This window comes from Protomyctophum bolini (assembly GCF_963924005.1).
Source record: "Protomyctophum bolini genome assembly, chromosome: 11".
Taxonomy (NCBI): Eukaryota; Metazoa; Chordata; class Actinopteri; order Myctophiformes; family Myctophidae; genus Protomyctophum; species Protomyctophum bolini.
This window is the reverse complement of record NC_137872.1, coordinates 18820425-18843718: the sequence shown is the minus strand read 5'-3', so window position 1 is coordinate 18843718 and position 23294 is coordinate 18820425. Positions and strand designations below refer to the sequence as shown.

The following is a 23294-nucleotide window of genomic DNA, read 5'->3' as shown; positions in this document are numbered from 1 at the left end:
TCTCTTCTTTATCCACGTGTAGGGAATGGGATACACAGGAGAGTTGTCATGGTTGCTTTAATCCTTCTTATATTCATTTGATTTGAGCTTTGCTAGTTTGCTTTCACCTGACCTCATTGAGGTCAACACTGTTGTCGGGATCCTTGATCGTGATATAAAGTATAATTGCACGCTGTTGCACGCTGTTGCACGCTGTGTTTTCATTCAAATCAGCGCAAGGCAAAACCATGCAGCACGGGGCTTGAATTATGTGGTAGGTCTTGCGCTGCTGATCCTAAATCAGCATAATCATCACACGTAACACAGCCTTTTCGTGTCGCTGCAACACTAACCTGATCCTAGGTCCGCTTAAATGATCACACTTTAAACAGAACGTTTTTCTCCTACGCAGCGATGTGGAGCATGAGCACACATGCAGCGGACAGAGAAAAAGAGTAGGCTATATAGCCTCAGTCAGACTGGCACACAATCACACACTGAATGAATATTGTATTAACATTTAACATTAGGCGCCACAATGAATTGACAGCTTTTATCAGTTTTAGAAGTTACCGCATTCCCTTCCACACTCTTCTAGCAAGATGGATGAGGCGAAGATGAGATTCTTCACTAACAGCTTTTTTCTCTTTAGTTTATTTGCTTTCCTTTGCTGCTCTGAGATGAACCCCCGAGCCAATACGAAGCCTTAACTAACCTCCCACAAACCTAATTTTCTTGTCATGTGTCGGCCCATATGCATAAATAAAGCGGCGAGGAAGGGTTTGCTGCCAGCAGAACGTAATCCTACTGTCCGTGCGGAAAACTCACAGTGCTGCCTTGTTGCCCCCGATAATGAGCAAGAATACATATCCTCGCCCACAGGGTTCGGGGGTTAGGCCATCCAGAAATGCAAATGGCTGTCTGAAGCACCCTCCGCTTGGCTTCTTTCATATTCATATTTGGCATAATTAAGCCCCAGATGGCCATCGTTCAATCAGTGAACATGCACGCACGGGCGCATGCACACACACATTGTATTACTATACACAGTATACTTGTGAGGACATCAACGTTTTAGAATGGGGCTTTTATGAATGCGTCGTTATGGTCTGTCAGGTGGAAACCCTCATATGTTCAGAACTGTCACTTTTCAGGATTCAAATTAAATAATGCTGTAGTATGATCAAGCAGGGTGTTCATTTACGAAAAACTCAAAGTTACAATATGGAGATACAAGGTTTCTGCCCAACAGCAACTATATGAAGAGTCTTCAGCTACCAGACGAGTGCTTTAGAGTCAAGCGTGCGTACAGACGCCATTGAGCACCGCTGCTCGAGCACCTGGCTGATTGTCCTCCAACAGAGGAGGTGGCCTTTTGGGGAGCGCTAATTAATTATTTAAATCCCATTTTACGTGACCCTGGGACCCTCATTTGTCATATTTATAGTTTATGAGTTTGTGTGACTGACACCGTGCGGCCTGCTGTGCCCTGATACGAATTTCATCCAAAACACCATGTCCACCCTCGTATAAACCGTAACAATAAAACATAACAGCTGTAACACAATTAGTGGTGGACAACTACTCAATCCCAGTACTTGTTGCGACTGCAGGTCGCATTTAATAGAAATTTGTGCATTTCCTGTCAGTCCATCACCCCCAAGCATGACCATATATGGAGATCCCTGATGTCATCAATATTGGCCAGCAACTCTACATCTGACCTCAAACTTCAAACCCTTAGCTTCAAACCTGACCTGTTCTGACATTCCTTACTCTTCGATGTCTCTCTTTTGACTGATACCCGTCCATTTAAACTCTATACGGGCCCGCCCCAAAGTTATTAGTGGTGTTATTTGTGTAGCGACCTCACTCAGGCGTCTTACTGGTAGTATAGTAAGTAGTCTGTACTCCTGGCCAAATGTTTACAAGGTGAAGCTGCTCCCATTACAAGAGAAAAGTACATGCTTTAAAAAATGCTTCTATTCAGAAATACAAATTCAAAAGTAAATAGTAAATTTGAACAATAGCCAGTTTAGTGGTTACTGCAATTCATAATTTATTCCTTCCTAGATATGTAGTGGAGTCAAAAGTACAGTATATGTCTTTGAAATGTGGTGGACTGAGGGTCATAATGTTTCCAAATGTAGCAGGTTAAGAATCTCACCTATTTTCACTTAATCTGACCAAAGCCATAATTTGTCACAGGCTCAGTGTGGCTGCTGGGACTGTCACAAAGCCAGGAGGATAAATGCCACCAAGGGGACAATTCCAAGGCCTTAATGCCTCAAGATGGCCTGAGCCATTTGAGCTGCATGGGGAGAAATGTTTTGTGACCTTGAAGTCTATTATGGTGGGGTGCCATGCCCCCCCCCCCCCCTTCCTAGGAGGAAGATTAAAAAGAAGTGTACAGAAAGGCCAACAGTTCATTAAGTATACCTGGTTTCCACTTGAGCAGAAAAAGGACAAAACACGTCGGATCCGTGTGTAGGCTGTCTATACATGCGAGTAAAAGAAAAATATATATTTTTAATTACCGGATTCAATTACATTAAAGAAAGACAGATTTTTACGTTCTGGCACAGGCGGGTGGTGGAGAATAAAATGGAATTCCACGTTCTTGGCATACATTCGGTTAAAACCCAAGTGGGTCCAGCGTCAGCACTCGGCAAGATCTGGTGGCGCAAATGTCCAATTATTTCTCTGCTGAACATCATACATATTACAGGTATGAAAATTTTAAAGGCAGTTGCTGTAGCCTGCATAATTATGCCTGTAGTTCCAACAGTCTGGAAAAATTAATGAAAGTGTTCAAACAACGTTTTGAAAAGGTGTTTTTTGCCAGCCCGCCTTGAATTTAACATGCAGAGACGCGCTCACAATAAGGAACAAGCTTCCATGTAAGTTCAGTACATGCTGACAAAAACAACCTGGTTTACACGGTTATAACTTATAACCCATCAATCATCATTTTACAGACCGTCGGACCAACAAACATCTGTAGGTTACCGTGACTGCTTTTATATTTTTAACAATGTTCAATTCAAGGATCTTACGATCTTGATGCGGTACCGAATCCCATAGATACAGTGGACAGTGAGGCAACAACACACTATTCACTCTCAAGGTTTCAGCCTCCGGGGGGTTTAATGAAGTGCTGTCATGTCCTCATAGACACACAAAAAAGCACCCTATCTTTAACCACATGGAAGTCATGTGCCAAAATAGCCGACCTACAAGCTCACCATCGACGTGGTGTGAGCTTGCAGATCAGCTATTTTTGCCGAAGAGATATGGTGTAGAGGGGGAAAGGGGGAGGGGTTGAACTACAGAGCCCTGAAGGACCCTGTTCTACAAAGTATAAAGGGTTTAAGTGGGTTTCAAGGCTATTTCAGTTTCCATTGTCACAGGTTTTGTTACAAATCATCAATATCAATTTGGGTAAAAAATGCCGTTCTGAGCATTATTCAAGGCCTTTTTGGTGTGGCTCACCCACGTAACATTGTCACCCGTCTACCCATGCTAGAGAAATTGTGAAACTGCAATAGTTCCTACTTGACACACAGATGCTGCTTACATGTTTGTTGGTTCGTTCTTTGTGTCTTTCTGTCCTCCTTTCTTTTTTAATACGTCTGGGTAGCTCACAGTCAGTAGAGCACTCGCTTCTTGACCATAGGTTCATATGTTCAAGTTCATAGTTTCCGTCCCGTGCACCGCCGGGCATGTAACCTTTGTTTGTTGAAAAGGTTACATAGTCCTTCAAATCCTGTTGCATAATAGCAACAAATAATGCAGCAAAATAATAGGGAAGTCATAATTGAGCAGCCCTGGTGCACTATTTATAAAATGTACTTTGTGCATTTTAATTTATGTAGAAGAGTCTGTCACAAGTGAATAAGGAACTAACCTCTGCTGCTAAGAATGGACCCTTGTGGCTGCTTGTGGATTCTTAAGACATGATCTTTTGACAACTTAGACATGTTACAAACTTGCATCTAATTGAATGCTATCAGGCATAACACATAGGAAATGCAGTAATAATAATACTTTCCATTTCCAAATTCTACGATTTGGTCTTAAAACTGCGAGACAGTTATGACTGTACACTCTCAGAGTTATGGGGGTCCTCTGACTTTAAAAAAAGTTTGAGAACCACTGCCCTAAATAAACGCCCAATCAAGCCCCTTGAATCACCCTGAAAGGGTTGATTACTCAATAAAGAATGCCTCACTGTTGATTACCCGGCTTATTACATGCCTACTTAATAAATACACCAATGATTTGACACAAAACATAATGATTTCATTGATTAAAAAAATGGCATAGCTCACTGTCGAGGAAATATGCCTTAATTAATGCACCTTCAACCCTTGTGATGCAACATGCTGTGAGCTTGCACTATTGGCTACCACTGCTACTTTCCCAGACAGTTTGTCAATGATGACATGCCCAGAATAAGAATGCTTGATATGGCTAACTCAGCTGTCCTTTACTTTTTTACAGACTCTTTCATCACCTTCTGGTCTGGATATCCGTCGTTCCCCCATCCCACCTCCAGACTCCTCGGTCAGGTAAAGCCACCACAAAGACAGCTAGAGCCGTCTCCTCGCCATCTGTCACTCAATCTAAACGCTGACGAGCCCCCCTTTCTCTCTCTGTGTTCCACACAGCTGTCACTCATCAGGGCATGTTACTTTCAGGTGCTGCCAATTCGCCCTGGTCTTCCTTTATACTGTACATAAAAGCCCCTCTGTCTCCCCAACGGTACTTTTGATACCATCGACCAAAAAGAAAATCCCCCAGGGTGTCGAGATCTTATCGCAACGCTTCCGTATCCATGTCCTTCACCTGGAAATGCAGACGTAGAAGAAAAGACACTGACCTGACGATGTTCTGCTGAGTGATATTTGAAAGAAGACTGTTTAACCCCTCTAAACCCTCTACTGTGTAGAATACAAAGTGCAGTAACTGCGTTTTTGGACACACCGACTTATTTGTGTACATCCAAAAGGTGAAATTAGCCTTCGTGATTTTGGCGGATAAACAATTACCTCAAGAACATAATATCTTAGTAATATCACATCTCAGTGGCCTTGTGGTTAGAGTGTCTGCCCTGAGACTGGGAGGTTGGGGTTCAATCCCCGGCCGGGTCATACCAAAGACTGTAAAAATGCAACCCAATGCCTCCCTGCTTGACACTCGGCATCAAGGGTTGGATTGGGTCCCTGCGACATACTAGCGTCATGTCCAGGGGGTGTACTAGTACATCAAGCTGCCTCACGCTACAGAAACAGGAGATAGGCTCCTGCCCTATGGGCCTCATGGCTCGGCAAGGCTACTTACTTATTTGCTGATATCACATTTTTCTGACCAGTTGAAACACTTTTGAACCCATTATTTTCCCCGCAGAATAGCTGAGTTGCAACTGTACTTCTGTTCACTCTGCACCAAATGATTGCAAGCCAAATGCCATCATTCATTGTTCCTGCTACTGATATGCTGTAGGTGTAGGTCTAACCTGCTGCTCTCTCTCTCCTTTCCTTTAAAACAGACATGTATTTCCTCTCTGCATTCACACTGAAGAGTTCGCCTACACGGATGCTGTCAGGCGGAAACCTCGTATCTCCACATTTTGACATTATATATATTTTTTCCCTCATAAATGAATGTCCTACTACTTCATCATACAGTGTCACACAAAAGTAGCGAAGATGGCAGATCTTCAAGCTCGTAGATCGGTTATTTTCGCCACCTTAATTCATTATAATTTTTGGAATAAAAAAGGAAGGATTTTTGGACATACAGTACGCGGTTTCCACCCGACAGCAACGTTATGAAACCAACAGCTTCAGGTGTCTAATTTCAGTGAGAAGAGTGTTAATAATATACAGTGACTCTAACCTATCATCCGCCCACTCCAAAAAAGTTGAAAATATACAAACAAACGGAAGCATTTACCAGACTCCTACATACTTGTGTTTCTATGGTTTACATTGGCAGTATTAACCACACAAACCCTGCAGCGTGCCCTATTCCGTGCATGTCTCAAAATATGTGAATGTTCTGCAAAAGTAAGCCGATCTACATAGGCTCAGCCTCGTGATGCGCTGCATGTGACCCACTTTCTGATGTGACAAGAACGTCGATTCTGATTCTTTGTGGCTGTTGTTCGGTGAAGAGACTCAATGTCAAGGGGGGTAAAAAAGACAGGGTCAAGTATAGACCTTAGAGAGACGGCACCGGAAATCCCCTCCCATTCACTTGTATGGAGTTGCTCACCCAGCGCATACTCCCTTTTCACCCCTTCTTCCGGATTTGAAAAGTGTGACGGGCGGGGCCTATACATAGCAGATCTACAAGCTCACAATGTGTCGTAGATCTGCTATTTTCAAGATCGGCTATTTGTATAGTATATAGAGCTGAATGGTAACGTACAAGTACAATATTTAGATCTGAAATGTATAGTGAAGTAATAAGTATTGGAAACTGGAAATAGGACAAATACCACAACAACGTTCTTATCTACAGCATTTAAAGTAAATGCACTTAATTACGCTCCACCACCGTGTGTGTCATACCTCTCGTAAGTAGCATGATATTCCTCGCAGGGCTACGCCTGTGGCCGTTGGGGACGGGAGCTGGAAGAGCGAGAGACATGAAGAGAGGAGGATAAGAGAGCAGTGGGAGAACGAGTCAACTCTGTTGTGACGTTTTGTGTGATGTTCAAAGGCCGTTGGATTCGCACACAAAACAAGAGTGTGTGTGTGTGTGTATATGTACATGTGTGTGTGTGTGTGTGTGTGTGTGTGTGTGTGTTACTATAGGTATACCGGTGGCGGGTGCTCCAGGCAGGTGTGGAAGTATTTAGTCTGGTCTGACTTTAAGCGCTTCAGTGCAACCCGGGATTCCCCGATGAACTCATTATGAGTCAACTTATCCTCATCACATACTGACAACCTACCGGGGGGAGAGAGAGAGCGAGAGTCAAACACAGTACAGTAAATGCATATAAACTGAAGTTTGAGGGAGGGGGGGGGGGCAGGAACAAAGATTAATTGTTGCACTGCCACGAGGAATCCACTGGGAGATAGCCTGACACTATGAATTTTAATTTCGTTCCACTTCATTATTCAGACTGAAAGCCCTCCCCACGGCAGCAGTTTATGGGATGAGTGTCTTCAAAGCGGCAGTCTTCGGTGATTGGTTCAACCAATCAGAATAGTAGGGAAGCAGATGACGTTGTTGTCAATCATGTGGCTATGGCTAACCCGTTTGCTAACCAGACAAACACAGCCAACGAGCGCTACTAGTATGTAAACAAAAGCGGTAAAATATGTTGGATGATGATGTTTATAAAACATCTCGTGTCTGTAAAGAAACTATTTATCATACGTCGATTTAATAGCCAGATTGATACGGTCGTGAGTTACCGCAGTGGGGGCAGCCATGTTTGTTGTCTGACGCTGTTGAGTGACGGGGCTGACGGCCAATCAGCTGCTACGATCGGATTTTCGATCGAGACTGACACGGTCGTAGGGAGAGACTCTAGACCTGAATCGTCAGAACATATTTTCTTAATGGTCGTGGCTAGCGATTCAGGGCTGGAGCCAGGCTAGCTGGGAGATGGATTCTGTCTTGAATTCTTCATGTATTTGTTCTTCTTTCATGTGGGAAGCCATTTGTACACTTGTAATTCATGGGTTTATGCTAGAAAGTTCTGTTCTTGATGCAACGTCCATTAAACTCAATGAACAAGAAGGTTAACAAAAAACTGGTTAAACAGGTTTATCTTAGCTGGCATAAAAGTTCTCGGACCTAGAACAATAGCCTACAGCAAACTACACTAATGAAAACATAGGCTTCCTGTGCAGCACAGTGGGGATGCATGGCATGCAGCTGGAGATAAGAACAGGAATATTTAGTTGATCAACTAGGGAACGCATGAGTCACGATCAAATGGGAGGGTGACAGGAATAATACATGATACAAGACTGAAGCAAATTAATGAAACCCAAGTTATTTCACTTTAGATGGCATGTCCTGGGAATATAAAATGATGTAAAAAAGTGTGAAGGAATGAGCGAAACCGAGGAATTTGACTTTAACCACCCAAAGACCAGCAATCGTGCACGACCCGCTGTGAGCTTGTCGAGTTTTGAGCTCACGGTGAAACGTATATATATATATATGAGGCTGGCTGATTCTAGAAATGCCTTCTAGTAGGCTAGTTCTCAAACCTTTTCGTAATTTAAAAATTTCAAGACACTAAGACACTTTCAAGGTTGTTCAAAAAGGTTATAGTCAGGGCTGTACATAATTATTTTGGGCTAGTTCTCAAAGGAGCACCTGTACATGCAAGTTGGTGCACACGGCGGGTGGGGGGGAGGGGTACGGACGTTTCAACTCTGCCACAATGTTATGCACTGAACACACGGGCAGATGCAAAAGATAAAGATGCTCACAGACAGTGTATTTGTAGGCTAGTCGTTAAGCAGCAGGAGGACGTTTGTTAGCAGCTCAACCACTGAAACCACAACAAACGTCCAACACAGATGAAAGTAATTACTCACCTACTGCTGCAGGTTCCATGTTTAAGTAATCCCAGTGTTGTTTAAGATGCATGGTTTTCATATTGTAAATAATATGTAACTTAGGGAAAGTGTCATAGTAGCTTGTTTACAACTGAAACGGACTTCCTGTGCACTGACTTAAAAATAAGAGCCACGTGTAATGATTAGTCAACACTAGTTTTATGTCTATGTCTACTTACAGGACGTTAACATCACATTTGAGTTCCTTTTGAATGCCTGTCAGATTTCTCTACATAACTGTCTCAGCTGTTGGTGGGCAAATGCGCCTGGCATGCCTTTGATCTATCGCGCAGGAATCATTGTAGTGACGCATGCACACTGGCGCACCTGTTGTGTGCCCCCCTGGTTATAGTATATCTACTACTTGTGGGTCGGGACCCCCATATGGGTCCCCACATGATTTTGGCAGTGAATTGATAAATTAAGGACATTTAAGACCTTTTAAAAAAAATACCATTGCTGCATCAAAAGTAATCAACAAACTATAATATAAAAACTGGTAAACATTGGTCAAAGTTTAAAATATAAGAAAGAGCCAACCATTGTGTAGCTGATCTACAACGCCTCACAGTGATTTTAGATCTGCTATAGCTATTTTCACAACATGTAATGCCTCAAACCAAATGTAATGCCTCAACTCCTACAAGTCCAAGTGATTGTTACAGCGGGGGGGTTCCCCCAGTGATTATTTTGGGGGTCAGGGCTTGAAAAGGTTGAGAACCACTGCCATACCATAGCGTAGAGGTAGCTGACCATGGTACGCCTGCTGCTATAAAACTCATACTGTATTATTTATGGACCAGAGTGAAATTGATAGGCCGTCTGAGGCAATAAAGGGCAGAACCCTATCACTCCCCTGTCAAACCCTGACACTATGCCAGTGAAAGAGGCTCCCACACATACCGATGCACTACAGGACAAGAAGAAAACAATGAAGTATAACAGACAGTGTGGCCTGTTGCAGTATCTGTGTGCAACTAAGCAGTGGTTGAAACTAAGTACATGTACTTAACTACTGTACTTAAGTACAATTTTGAAGTAATTGTACTTTAATTGAGTAGCCTACTGTATTTCCAATACTTTTACTCCACTACAGTTATTTGATTTTTTTTGTTAATAATTACTCTTTAGATTTAGATTATTATTATAAAACGTACATTAACCAGTTCAGCCCTATATACATTTTGGCCACTACAAGCTCACAATGCGTCGCAGACACATGCTTTTTTAACCATAAAATCACCCATTAATTAAATGGGTGATTTTATTAAAATGTCCTGCCCCTACAAGAGAACATTTCTCTTGTGAAGACCAGGAAAACTGCCCACAATGCTATTCTACTGATAGTTGTGTGGGCATTTCATCAGAATAGTAATAAGAACAGTAATACAAGTACACACAGAGACACAGCTCATTCACGGAGTCACGGTATGTCTGCCTAACAGCTGAACGCACGCCAATACAACGTGTGTGTGTGTGTGTGTGTGTGTGTGTGTGTTAACTAATACAATCACACACATGGGCAGAATCACTAGACAAATCACTAAAGGACTTTTCTCCCCTCACACCAGAGAAAGGCCTGAGCTGGTGGCGAAACTTGGGAAATAGTTATCTGTTGCAGAAAGGGATCATTATTGTCAGAGGCGCCACAAAGGTAATTTATCACGGATGATCTGAGGCTGAGGCCGAGGGCATCTCTGTTTCCAGTCTGTCGCGTCGTGGCGCAATGGGGGAGAGGTTCTGAAGAGGCCCTCCTGGTCTGAGAAGTGAAGAGGATATTACAAACGGAAGGGATTATTACTGCTAAATAGCCTGCCAGCAGCTCATGGGCGACAAGGGGCGATGAAAGGTATTTTCACAGAAACCGTGTCTGCCAAGCCTTGTGCTGGTGAGACTCAAGCTAATGAAACTGTGCAAATTGCACGGATACACACAAAGCGTGCACAGATTTCCTTCTGCTCGACTCATTTTAATGCATACGTAATGACTTTGGCAAATCTTTGCTGACTTATTTATGTGTGTAATTAGGCATAGCGTTTGTTTATTTTAAATTTTTTCAACTGCTTTTGGCTACAGATATGGCTGTCTGGTTTCCTGCATCGATTTGCAGCTGTCAGAAGTTTCAAAAGAAGGAAAGTCGTTTCATCATTAAGCCTGATTTACACTTCATCGGGCGACGGTGTCGGGCACCGGAAAAAGCTGATGTACAAGCTCAAGACGTGTTGCGTCTGTAACGTGCTGTGAGCTTGTATATCTGCTATATTTCGGAGAATTAATTTGCCATTATGAAGGGCCAGAAGGGGCGAAATGTAATCTTTTAGATGGCAAACAATGCTTTTTAAGCACACCGCATGATATTGTACACTGAGTAATGTCCCCCAGTTATTTACATTTCCACCACAGTGGCTTTTAGAGAGCCATTCATCATGCAGATCATTGTTTGTTATGGTCAGATACAGGGAACCGAGGGGGGAGAGCTTGTGATTTTTTTTAACTTTGGTGTTATTTTTCTCTTTTTAACACGAGGCACTTTTCCAATAGAGAGAGTTCCGCTGTTGACACCTTAGTTCCCTGACTAGCGTGTTGATTAACATTATTAGCATTCCCTGTTGACATATCACTGTGGGGGCAAGTCACATCAAGTACACAAACTCTTTGAGGGCAGAGATGAAAGCATGCATTATTTGTCATAGATCCTGTGAAAAGGAAAACATGTAACAGGGAGGGTGGCTTTCATTTTATAATTACACCTCATCAGGGTGCAAAACATAGTTGCAGCCATGCCTTTGCCCCTTCGGAGACAATAATAATAGAAAAGCATGCACAATGTTTTCTGATGGTATTCAGTATGTTCCTTCTCACTCTGAATTATGCATTGCACTGGAGACTGCAAGTCAAGCTAAGTGTAAAGCTGTTAACCTGCAATTAATTAACCAGTAAATGAAATGAATGAAACCACATTAGAACTTTTGCATCAGACATGAATGTGTTGAATAAAAATCACATCAAAGTCAAATATCGGCCAAGCTATCACCTGGACTGATGATTGCTTAGTCCAAAATGACAAATGCACTTAGTTTTAACACGCACGCACGCACCTGAGTGTCTTCCTGTGCATGTCTTCGTCTGTGATTCCAAAATAGGTGAGCATTTCGTTCCACACTGGATTCAGAGAGTTGCGGATTGTCCTCGTTTTCAATTTGTTGGCCTGAAACACATTTTAACAGAAACATAATTTATAGCCATATAAACAACATCAAACTCACCAACATTGCAGCTTTACAAAAAGCTTGAATTATTCTCTTTCTATCTGCAGTGTTTGTTTCATAAAAATCCACAGTCGACATGTTATGAGCTACTTTGACATTGTTTAATACAATCAGATAGGACTTTTCTATTTGGACAAATGGGCTGTCAATGGGAAATTGCATCTAGTTACCACCTTGTTGGCAAGATGGCAGCGGTGTGCATAAGGTCAATTGGTCCGTGTTGGGGGGTGGGGAGGGCAAATTTGTCACTGGACGTAATCCTATGGGCTGGGACAGTGCCTGTCAGCAGGGAGTGTTGCGTGGGAGGAGCAGGACGAAGGCTCTAGTCTACGCTCTCCCGGTGGTGGCTCCTCACTGGTAGGTCAGTCCGATACAACAGCAGTGACACACTGTCTCACCTTGCAGGCTCCAGGCAGGAGATGCAGTTTGACGTACGGGTCCGCTAGGCCGTTGAAGTCCATGGGCTTGAGACCCTGCGGAAAGGACAATGTCAGTTCTGATTAAACACCATGTGGTCACTGCGTGCGTGCACGCACAAACACACAATACTCCCAATACAACCTGAGGATGGCTCGGGTGTGAGCCACTCAGTGTGGATTGTATCCCCACTTTGTTTTGATATGCATGTAATTGTTTAATACACCACCAGGAACGCTTTTAACGCTTTTAACTTATTTTTCTTAACTCCCTGGCCATAATAACGTCTTTAGCGTGTTTGTTTTTTTCGTAAATTAAAGCCTACTTGAGGTTCACACAAAAGTAGCAGATCCACAAGCTCGAAACACGGAGCGAATGGACACGATATGAATGAATGATAACCCACCTTTTAAAGGATACAATATTAGAAATAAGACATGGACATCTATTTAATACTCTGCAGTTTCAGTAAGTCCAGTGTTTATAGCTTACTGCAGTGACATTTTTTATTTATTTAACTTTTTTCACTTGCAATAATAAATCAGCAGGTTCACACAATGTCTTTCGGGGACATTTAGGCTTACGGCATTTTAGAGACACTGATTAAGACGCTAGTTGAGAACATTTCACAAACATGAACCACCCAACATGTCGTCATTTTGTAGACTGACAATAGCAGATCTACAATGTACAACGTGTGCAATAAGATTACGCATTCTATCAGAGGGATGTATAGATTTAGATTAGCATGTTGAGAGACAATCAGGTTGTTATCCATCATTAGGAGACAAAGCAGACTTTTCCTTCAGTTAAATAATGTGTTAATTTGCTACAGTGGCCATAAGTGCCATATTTTCAATATTGTGTTTATTTCATTTGTGTGTGCGTGTGTGCGTGTGTGTGTGTGTGTGTGTGTGTGTGTGTGTGTGTGTGTGTGTGTGTGTGTGTGTGTGTGTGTGTGTGTGTGTGTGTGTGTGTGTGTGTGTGTGTGTGTGTGTGCCGATATATATCAGTACAATTATAATAGCAACCTGAAAAGGTATTTTCATATCAAATATGTCACAAATCATATTAAAACAATCCCAGAATCGTATGCCAGTGATTGTCAACCTGGCTCCCCCACATTGCATCATCTCCTGTGAAGTGTGCTTTCTGTTCTGGGGTAATACAAAATCTAATCTAATACAAAAGAAAAAAATCCAATCGACATTTCCATCCAAATCCTCTCCATGAATGTGAGTTGCTTCAATAGCTGCAGTGTTCCTCCTTTGCTATGTCAAAGTTAAAGGGCCACTTCCAAAATCTAATTTCGTCAATCTGTTATAGATCAATTGGCTGCTTAAAATTCTACACACAAAATCCACTTTGCCCAGTGGACAGAATGTGCTCCCACTATTCCTTGGGATATTTATGATGGAGTCTTTACTGTATATGAAAGTGTATGTCCGTGGAGAGGCTGGATGTATCCTCATAATGACCCATTGTGTTTAACCACTTGAAGGACCATAAAACCCTAGGCTGCTTTCAAGTTCATGTTAAAACTACCACAGATCAAAACATATGACAGGCTAGTAACAGTGCAGCTAATCAGATTCATAATGGGTGCACTCCCATTGTAATGTGATTAGCTGTGGCGGTGTTGGTTACATCATTATGCACTATGACAATGGTAACCTTCGTGAAAATCGTGAAAGGCGGCAGCGGACGCTCCAATAGGATCCACCACCTTGTACTTGCGGGCACCCGCCCCTCTAGACCAGCAATCACACAGGCTGGGGCATGCAGGCTAGCTGTCTATCTAATCTCCTACAGAGCTTTTAGCACCACGGATAGAGACAATAGTTCCAGTCTGTGTAGAGCTTTCAGCACCATGGATAGAGTCACTAGTTAAGGCTCATTCATAGTCTGGATTTTCGGTTGTTAGGTGACCACCGTCAGCTCACCACTGGAGCGGTGGTCACCTCACAGACTATGAATAGGCCTTTACAGTATAGCTGTCTACAGAGCTTTCAGCTTTCAGCACCATGGATAGAGACACTAGTTCCAGTCTGTGTACAGAGCTTTCAGCACCATGGATACACTAGTTCCAGTCTGTCTACAGAGCTTTCAGCACCATGGATAGAGACACTAGTTCCAGTCTGTGTACAGAGCTTTCAGCACCATGGATAGAGACACTAGTTCCAGTCTGTGTACAGAGATTTCAGCACCATGGATACACTAGTTCCAGTCTATCTACAGAGCTTTCAGCACCATGGATAGAGACACTAGTTCCAGTCTGTGTACAGAGCTTTCAGCACCATGGATAGAGACACTAGTTCCTGTATGTGTACAGAGCTTTCAGCACCATGGATAGAGACACTAGTTCCTGTATGTGTACAGAGCTTTCAGCACCATGGATAGAGACACTAGTTCCTGTATGTGTACAGAGCTTTCAGCACCATGGATAGAGACACTAGTTCCTGTATGTGTACAGAGCTTTCAGCACCATGGATAGAGACACTAGTTCCAGTCTGTGTACAGAGCTTTCAGCACCATGGATAGAGACACTAGTTCCTGTATGTGTACAGAGCTTTCAGCACCATGGATAGAGACACTAGTTCCAGTCTGTGTACAGAGCTTTCAGCACCATGGATAGAGACACTAGTTCCTGTATGTGTACAGAGCTTTCAGCACCATGGATAGAGACACTAGTTCCAGTCTGTGTACAGAGCTTTCAGCACCATGGATAGAGACACTAGTTCCTGTATAGCTGTGTACAGAGCTTTCAGCACCAGGCATGACATTTGCATGCAGTCTTTCTATAGTAGTTGCCAACCATTGCCATGAACATATTGTCATTGTCGGGTAGAAACTAGGGATGTGAACGACTCAGTATTTGGCGAGCCAAAGTGTCCCGCCCATTTGTCAATAGATATCAATAGATTTCTCTCCTTTTTTTTGGCTGCGCATCAGTTGACACTAGGGGTGCAACGGTTTTCAACCGAAAACCGAACCGTTCGGTTCCACATACACGGTTCAATGCGCTCTAATGAACCGCGCTATTTCGGTTTGCATTAATTCATTTATTACAGCTGCGAAGAATGTATTTCTCGGTCACACACTGGCCTACTTAGAAGTCTAGCACTCTATCGGTCACACACCGTCCTACTAAGAAGTCTAGCACTCTTTCGGTCACAGAAGTGTAGCACTCTGTCGGCCCACCCCCTACACACACACACACACACACACACACACACACACACAGAGAGAGAGAGACGGCATGATGACAATCCAGCACTCGTCTTTAAACGTCGTTCTTGGAATAATTATTGATCGTCATACACAGAGACACACACAGCGGAGTAACCTCGCGCCAACAGGCTTCTAAGCACGGTCGTTGTAAGTTTGTTCAGATCTGATTCTGCATCTGCACTCGCTGTTTGAGTGCTAATTAAGAGGGAGAGTGAGAGCAAAAACAACCCGCAGCAGGACATTCATTCCGTCAGAAAAGTACCAACAAAATACTCCCATGTCCAATCCATGACTGTAGATAGAAGCCCTTCTTCTAATAATATAAGCATAATATCCTTAAATCCTCATGTAGACTTATTCTAAACTTTTGTAGGCTATTTTTCTGAGACACGACGCATTCACTGTGAATACTCCCCTCCCAGGAGACACTCTCCTCTCCTCTTTCCTGCATGTGCTTAATGCCCCGTGTGAGCGCATAGGTGCATTTATTTCCCCTTGAAAATAATGATGAGGCACATTAAAATAGCAATATAAGGTTTTTTTCCCCCTTTAAAATAATGAAAAGGCAGAAATGCCTAATAAAATAATATATGCTAAAAAAAGAGAAGAAAAGAAAATGCTATAAATAAACTTTTTTGAGTGGTGCAAGCCACTGCCTGGCTGGCTGGCTGGGTATGAGCATGAAAACAGCATGGTTGTTTTTCACCACCTGTGCACAACCTAACACACACGCACATTATTAACTGTATATGATGATTTCGTGTGTGCCAGTACAGTGACACTACTACAGTACAGTACAGTAGAGGGTACAGTAGGGCGCGTTCCTGGGGGTCACTTCACAAGGGAGTATTTTTTTTTTTACTGTACCGAAACCGAACCGAAACCGTGGCCCCCATACCGAGGTTCGAACCGAAACGTGGTCTAACTGAACCGTTGCACCCCTAGTTGACACTTGAGTTCTGCAGCTGCACCCATCATGTTTAGAATTTGTATCAAAGCCAAAATGAAAAATACTTTATTTTGTAAATTGATTGATGATTGTGTTTATTAAACGATCACTTCACCACTTTTCAACCTATCTTCATATAATAGGTCCTCACTAATAATCATGATAAAATGGCACGATTTTTTTCTACTCAGTCTGTGTCTCATAGAAGGGCTATGGGCAGTTTAGAAACAGTCTTCCAGTGACATCATCATTAGGCAGATTTCTTCTTTAAACAAGATTATTTTACAAAAATGTTTAGATTTTCATTATCATGAGAACGATGGCTTCCATTTTCGTATTGCAACTTTTCAGGACTAGAAAGCCTGCAGTTTCTATTAGCTTGTATTCCCCATTGATGATGTCACTGGAAGACGGTTTCTGAACTGCCCACAGCCCTCCTATGAGACACAGACCGAGCAGAAAAATATTGTGCCATTTTTTCATGATTATTTGTGAGGACCTATTATATGAAGATAGGTTGAAAAGTGGTGAAGTGGTCCTTTAAACATAGAATCGTTGTTTAATCAGTACGCTACAACAGTAGGATTCACTAGCCTCGCATAGCCAGACAAATCTGCCATTGCAAAAAATGCGCATAGTGTGTGCAGAATTGCAGCCAAGATGATTGACGGGAAAGGCTTCCGTGAGCTGATGGCATTTCTCGAATCATCTTGGCCGTCAACTATGTGCAATCTATGCGCAAGCAGCTCACTACTGGCCAATCACGGTGGATTGGCCAGTAGTTTATAACGTTTATGAAGTCATTACAAAAATGTATATGTTAAAAAAAGAAGACTATTTTTTAGTCGAGATAAGCATGTGTCGACAATCAAGTCGATTTTTGACTTTTCCCATCCCTAGTGGAAACCAATGTCCAAAATTGTTTAATATATTTCTTTTTAATGAAATAGTGAAAATAGCCGATCTACAATCTCACGCAATGTAAAAAATATGGAGATACAAGGTTTCTGCCCATCAGCGACAATATGCAAAATCAGCTTCCTTTCACACATATTCTCAAACGAAATGAAAGCAATAGCCTAGTTTACAGCTGTCGGATTACTGTAAAATGACATTTGTGTAATCCACTTGTCTTCTCCCCAGCATTTGCCTTGGCTTGCAAACTGTCTCTGCTGATGTGAACAGATCACCAGGCACACGCTTGTAAATGAGGTACGAGTCAACAGTAGCTACTAGGGCTGTAACAATCCACTCAGCTCACGGCTTGTGATTCACCATCTTGGGTTCGCAATACGATTTTCTGACCATTTTCTTTTAACTAAATCTGATTCGAGACAAATTATGACCAAAAAACATTATTTAATTGTTCAATGGTTCAATGGTTCTCAGACTAGAGGAATAATATATAAAATTAAAAAATAGTTTAGTTGTTGTTGTTGGAGTGCCTGGCAGAGTTGTTCTGGAGTAGTTCCAACGGATTGTGAGGCCCTGGTTTTGCACTAGTGGGACTGATTGAGGGTCGCATGAGTGAGGGGTATGATGTACGAGAGACCCGAAATCCCGATGACCTTGGGATACATCACTGAGGATACGTCCCAGGTGCATCCATGCAAATTATTTTTGTTATAGTCTGTGATTGGGAGGTCGGGGTTCAATCCCTGGCCAAGTCGTACCAAAGACAATAAAAATGGGACCCAATGCCTCCTTGGATGGCGCTCGACATCCAGGGCCAAAGGACCCTTATGGGTCTCTAACTCTGGTATAAATCAGTTAAATAAACCCTAATGATTTTGATTGGGGTTCCACAGATAAAAAGAATAATCGTCCGTGTCCTTATGCATGTCAAACTGGGGGTCCTTTGATAAAACAACTATTGTAATCTCTGCTGTAGCCTAACCTTGAGAAGACGAGAGAATGGGTGAGCTTCCTCCTCATCACCGGGGGATAACAATTACCTTCTCAGCTGGAAAAGACCGAATCCGTCACGTGACCTCTTCAACGAGACCCAGAGCAGCATGAAAGATTGCTCCTAAATATGCGACAACCGGCGTGGCATTTCACCACGGAGGAGAGCACTTAATGACACACCTGCGACAAAGGGCAGCATCTCCAGCATGCTGATGTTGTACATATTTTATCCGCTGTTCAATCACAATCACCATGTTCACATGCGAGGAACTTGATTAGGTGCGTTGCTGTCAGAAACCACCATGTCCAAAACCATTACTTTACTGAAAGAAGAACCTGCTGATGGATCAAGCGTAGTTAATATTTAGTCACAAAGGTCTTGATGATACTTTTCATTGGTTCAATATTTATAAAACCCCCACACACACCTAACAACTTTAACATTCACTTACACAAAGGAAAGAAATATCACAAATTGCAGCTTTTCAAGCTTGTATCATGCTATTTATTTTGTCTACTTTCGTGTGATGATGAAATAGGGCATTCATTTATGAACAAGGTTTCGGCTGACAACAACGATATAAAATATCCAAAAAGTATTTCTAAGAATAAAAGTAGAGGTGTGGTGGCGGAATTTATATATTGCCAAATAGATGCCTTCCACTCGATCTTATTGAATGTCCAGTCAGCAACTTTCCACACCAATGTGCTAATTCCAACTCTATACTGCAGCTGTCAATCTAACAGCTGACTTCCCCCCCATGGACTGCTACGTCTACTGCTACACTGTCAGCGGAATCTGTCTTAAGTACATACCATACATGGATGTTCTTAACTTAACCAGCCAGGTTTGTACTGTCAGCTACTGTAGTATAGCCTGTTCATCATTAACACAATTTAGGGAGAGCTTCTCTGTGTATGAAGAGGTGTCAAAGACGACACCAGCTCAGGGAGCTCATTGCCCTGTTGGGGCAGGGAGAGGGAGGACTTGACAGCTCTGGTCTAGCAAGCCAGACTGTTAGGCCCTGTTTTGATGATCATCCTTCAACGAAACTTTGTCTTCATACTTGTGGAATATATAGACCTATGTCAGGTACACGCAGTATGAGCGATAATGGAAGTGTACTGGATATGCTGTCTTGGTATATATTGTATCCTCTAATGGCACAGCATATTGCACAGGTCACGTTGTACTGGATATGCTGTCTTGGTATATATTGTATCCTCTAATGGCACAGCATATTGCACAGGTCACACAGGTTACTCTCAAGCAACAATCATTTTGGTTTGCTGCTATTGTGGGGAAAGGTTTAGCTCAAAATAGCCCTACGACAAGCACACAGCGCATCGCAATGCATTTAAGTTGTTAAAGGTGGAGTAACTAACTTCCAGTCTTGTAAAATAAGCCATCTGGCCAAAAGGATAGTAATCAAATTGACCCTTATTTGGTTAAATTTATTCACCCTCAGTTATGTCCAAGGCCTAATCTAATGCATACTAAAGTGGGGGTCCTTGAAATTAACTACTGGTATAAGCCATTGATTGAGTGTTTGAGAAGTGGGGGGGGGGGGGGGGGGGGCACCCTGCAGTGACCTGATAGCTGAGTGGTTATCACCATTAATCTGCCAACTTTGGACAAGACCAGAATTATCTCTCATTTACAATATATTCCCCCGTTTTTGCTCCAGAACAGCACAGACAGACAGCGGACCACCATAATGGAGCACTTCCCCTCATAACCCTTATCTTCCTTTGCTACTCATTGGTAGGTTATGGACCGTTCACAAACCTGCTTACCAAAGACCTCATCAAAGCTAAACTACATCCTTGCTCTTCCTTGATGCTGAAATATAAACCAGTGTTCTTGCATTAATTAAAATAATAATGAATCGTCCACTCCACAGCCCTCCTCTGAGAGACAGACCAAGTAGACGGAAACGTTGCCATCTTATAATGAACATTAGTGAAGACCAATTACTAATTGGTTGAAAATGGGTGAATTGGTCCTTTAAAGTGGATAAGACTATGTCTTGCACTAAAGGGCGAGCATGAATTATTAAGTGTGAATGAAGCGTCATTCACACAGCTCACACGTCTCACGAAATGCGCCTAGTGCTGTATGTGAAAGAGCACAGAGGCAGGGATGTTAATAGTTAATCTTTACTCGATTAATCACTGTTAAGAAATTAATCAATTAAACTTAACAGTTAATAATTAATCAAAAGTTATTTCTGTATATCATCAAAATGTAGATTTTTATGTTAGACATTGAGGGAAATTAAGATTCTCAGATTTGTTTTAACCAAAAAAGAGAACTGTTTCAGCGAACAGCTGGGCCTGTTCTCCTTCAGTGCCCATTGACCTGGCCATATTAAATGTTCTTTATAGACAGATCCACAGACGGATGCCCTGCTCGCAGCCAAGGGATTTCCTGTAGGTGGAGCCAACATGGCTGTGGTGTAAACAGTCAGCTCTGAATGTGAAAGTGACTTGTGTTCATCTGCTCATGTAACTATTTTACATGACTTTTACTAACACTAACTTTTCAAAGATGCCCAGAACATTGGGACTTACGTACCTGTGTAGTTTGTGGCTGCTCCAACAGTATATATAATATGGCAAAATTCGACTTTGGATTGAAACGCAATGGTAAATACATAAACCTCTAAGAGCGTCAAAACCTCTAATTACAGTAAAAGCTGCTCAGCGGTGGCTCCATAGAGGTACCAGTAAGACGCGCAAACGCGGGAAGCGAACGCAGCTCGTACATATTTGGGTTTTTTTAAGTTAAAGGGACACTTCACCCTTTTTGCAAAAAAATATATGTTAATGACGTTTAGGAGCATTAGAACACTTTCCTGGGGGTCTTTATGTGTGCAATATGTGGTTTTAGATATTTTAGATTGTAGCAGTGAGCCTGTTGTCTCTGATGTCATGGACACTGGGCTCACTTCCTTCCTGGACTACATGTTGTCTCAGTAAGAGCTCTCCCCCCTATCCACAAGGAGGAGCAGTGCACCAAAGAATGATTGGAATTGTAGTCCAGGAAGGTAGTGAGACCAGTGTCCATGACATCAGAGACAACAGGCTCACTGCTACAATATAAAATATCTAAAACCACATATTACACACATAAAGACCCCCAGGAAAGTGTTCTAAAGCTCCTAAACGTCATTAACATATATGTTTTTGCAAAAAGGGTGAAGTGTCCCTTTAAGTTATTTTTAAGTTTTTTGTTTGTGCCCATATATGGAGCTGAGTGATTTGTTTGTGATTGATGCAACACACTCCATATTTGGACATATATGGGCACAAAGGGGGGACACACGGACACACAGACAGACATGATCTGCTAGGTCTCATAGTAAGTGCTCACTGCGTTCGCAATAAAAGGATAGAGGGAGGACCGGAACTACAGCAATGGAAGTTGCTCAGTGGCGTTTTGAAGCACCCTGCCGGAAGTACCATTATAACTCAATGGCACGAGTGATCGGAAGAGCAGCCCGGACCTCAAATTTGAACGTCCGTCCACCTCCATGAAAGTGCTGCAGTTCCACTTTTCGCTAGTAGGTAGTGGCAGCTTCAACATTGGATAGCCTTACTGGGGGCTTGGGGTGGCTCAGACGAAGCAGTGAAAGGTCCTAAAAGATACGTCGGTCTTATCCAATTTTTCTGTTACCGACGTATCTTTCAGGACCTTTCACTGCTTCGTCTGAGCCACCCCAAGCCCCCAGTAAGGCTATCCAATGTTGAAGCTGCCACTACCTACTAGCGAAAAGTGGAACTGCAGCACTTTCATGGAGGTGGACGGACGTTCAAATTTGAGGTCCGGGCTGCTCTTCCGATCACTCGTGCCACTCCGGCAGTCTTCAGGGTGCTTCAAAACGCCACTGAGCAACTTCCATTGCTGTAGTTCCGGTCCTCCCTCTATCCTTTTATACCTCTATGGAACAGAAAAATTGGGTAAGACCGACGTTGTGTGTCTTTCAGGGCCTTTCACTGCTTCGTCTGGCTGCTCAGCAGGGCCGCTGAGCGTCCCATGCGACCTGTCTGCCCCAGCCTATCCATCCCTGTGTTGAATGTTATTGAGTACACCTGTGTATATAGTTTCCCAGTATACAGTATATACCCAAAGAGAGGTCCTGCAGAAGGTAGGCTCATCGTTGCTCAACAGGGACAATTTGCATCAGAGTCTGGGCACTGGTGCTACTGACTGGTGCTACCTGTCGGTTTCCCTACTATTGTCTGTTAGTGTTACTTCTACCTACAGTATATAGTGCCAATATGTATCTTATATTGTAACTACTATTTTTATTTATTTTCCTGCACTGTGCGCTTTCCTATGCAGGGGTCGAACTCTGAAAACGGCTGACAGGTTAATAATGTTCAGAAATACAGATCCTGACAGAACGGTTCGGGGAGAGAACAGCTCACTCACCTTGGCCCTGAGTATGGTGCATCGCAGCTCGCTGGAGCTCTGATCATAGTGCAGCTCAAACTCCAGCGTCCCCAAGGCAGCTAGAGAGATGGCAAAGGCAACACATAGAAAGCTTACAACACTGGTTCTCAAATGGTTAAATGTCGCGCTTATAGCGTACAAATGGAACTAAATGGACCTGCTGGCCTGGGGTCCATTTGGTCCCATGTCTACGCTCTAAGAGTTACATACTGTAGGTCCCTTTGGTTCCAAACATTTAGCTGGGGACCCCCTGGAACCACCTCAAAGTCCCCCTTTCGGGTCCCCGGACACCACTTTGAGAACCGCTGGCTTAGAACACATCAAAGACAGGACATTAGCATGAATCAGGGGAAGGAAAATAAAGAAAACTCGTCACATCAGAAGACAACATAGCCTAAATGCCTCCCTCAGAAAAAGAATGTGTCTCATTGGATTGAAAGCATGCAGTGGGACGACAGGCATAAATCTGGCCAAACACACAGGATGCAAAT

The 23294-nt window shown here is 42.8% G+C and overlaps 1 protein-coding gene across 1 annotated transcript in view; it reads right to left on the bottom strand.

Annotated features, from left to right (window-relative positions):
- The window catches only part of doc2a (double C2-like domains, alpha), a gene marked incomplete at both ends in the record, with an annotated part of 65967 nt that overhangs the window by 23087 nt on the left and 19586 nt on the right, over positions 1–23294 (bottom strand). Inside the window, 5 exons of the mRNA XM_080775052.1 lie at positions 6558–6617; positions 6810–6936; positions 11669–11778; positions 12238–12312; positions 22783–22862. Coding sequence (XP_080631178.1) covers positions 6558–6617; positions 6810–6936; positions 11669–11778; positions 12238–12312; positions 22783–22862 — 452 coding nt within the window. The remainder of the gene's footprint in view (positions 1–6557; positions 6618–6809; positions 6937–11668; positions 11779–12237; positions 12313–22782; positions 22863–23294) is intronic.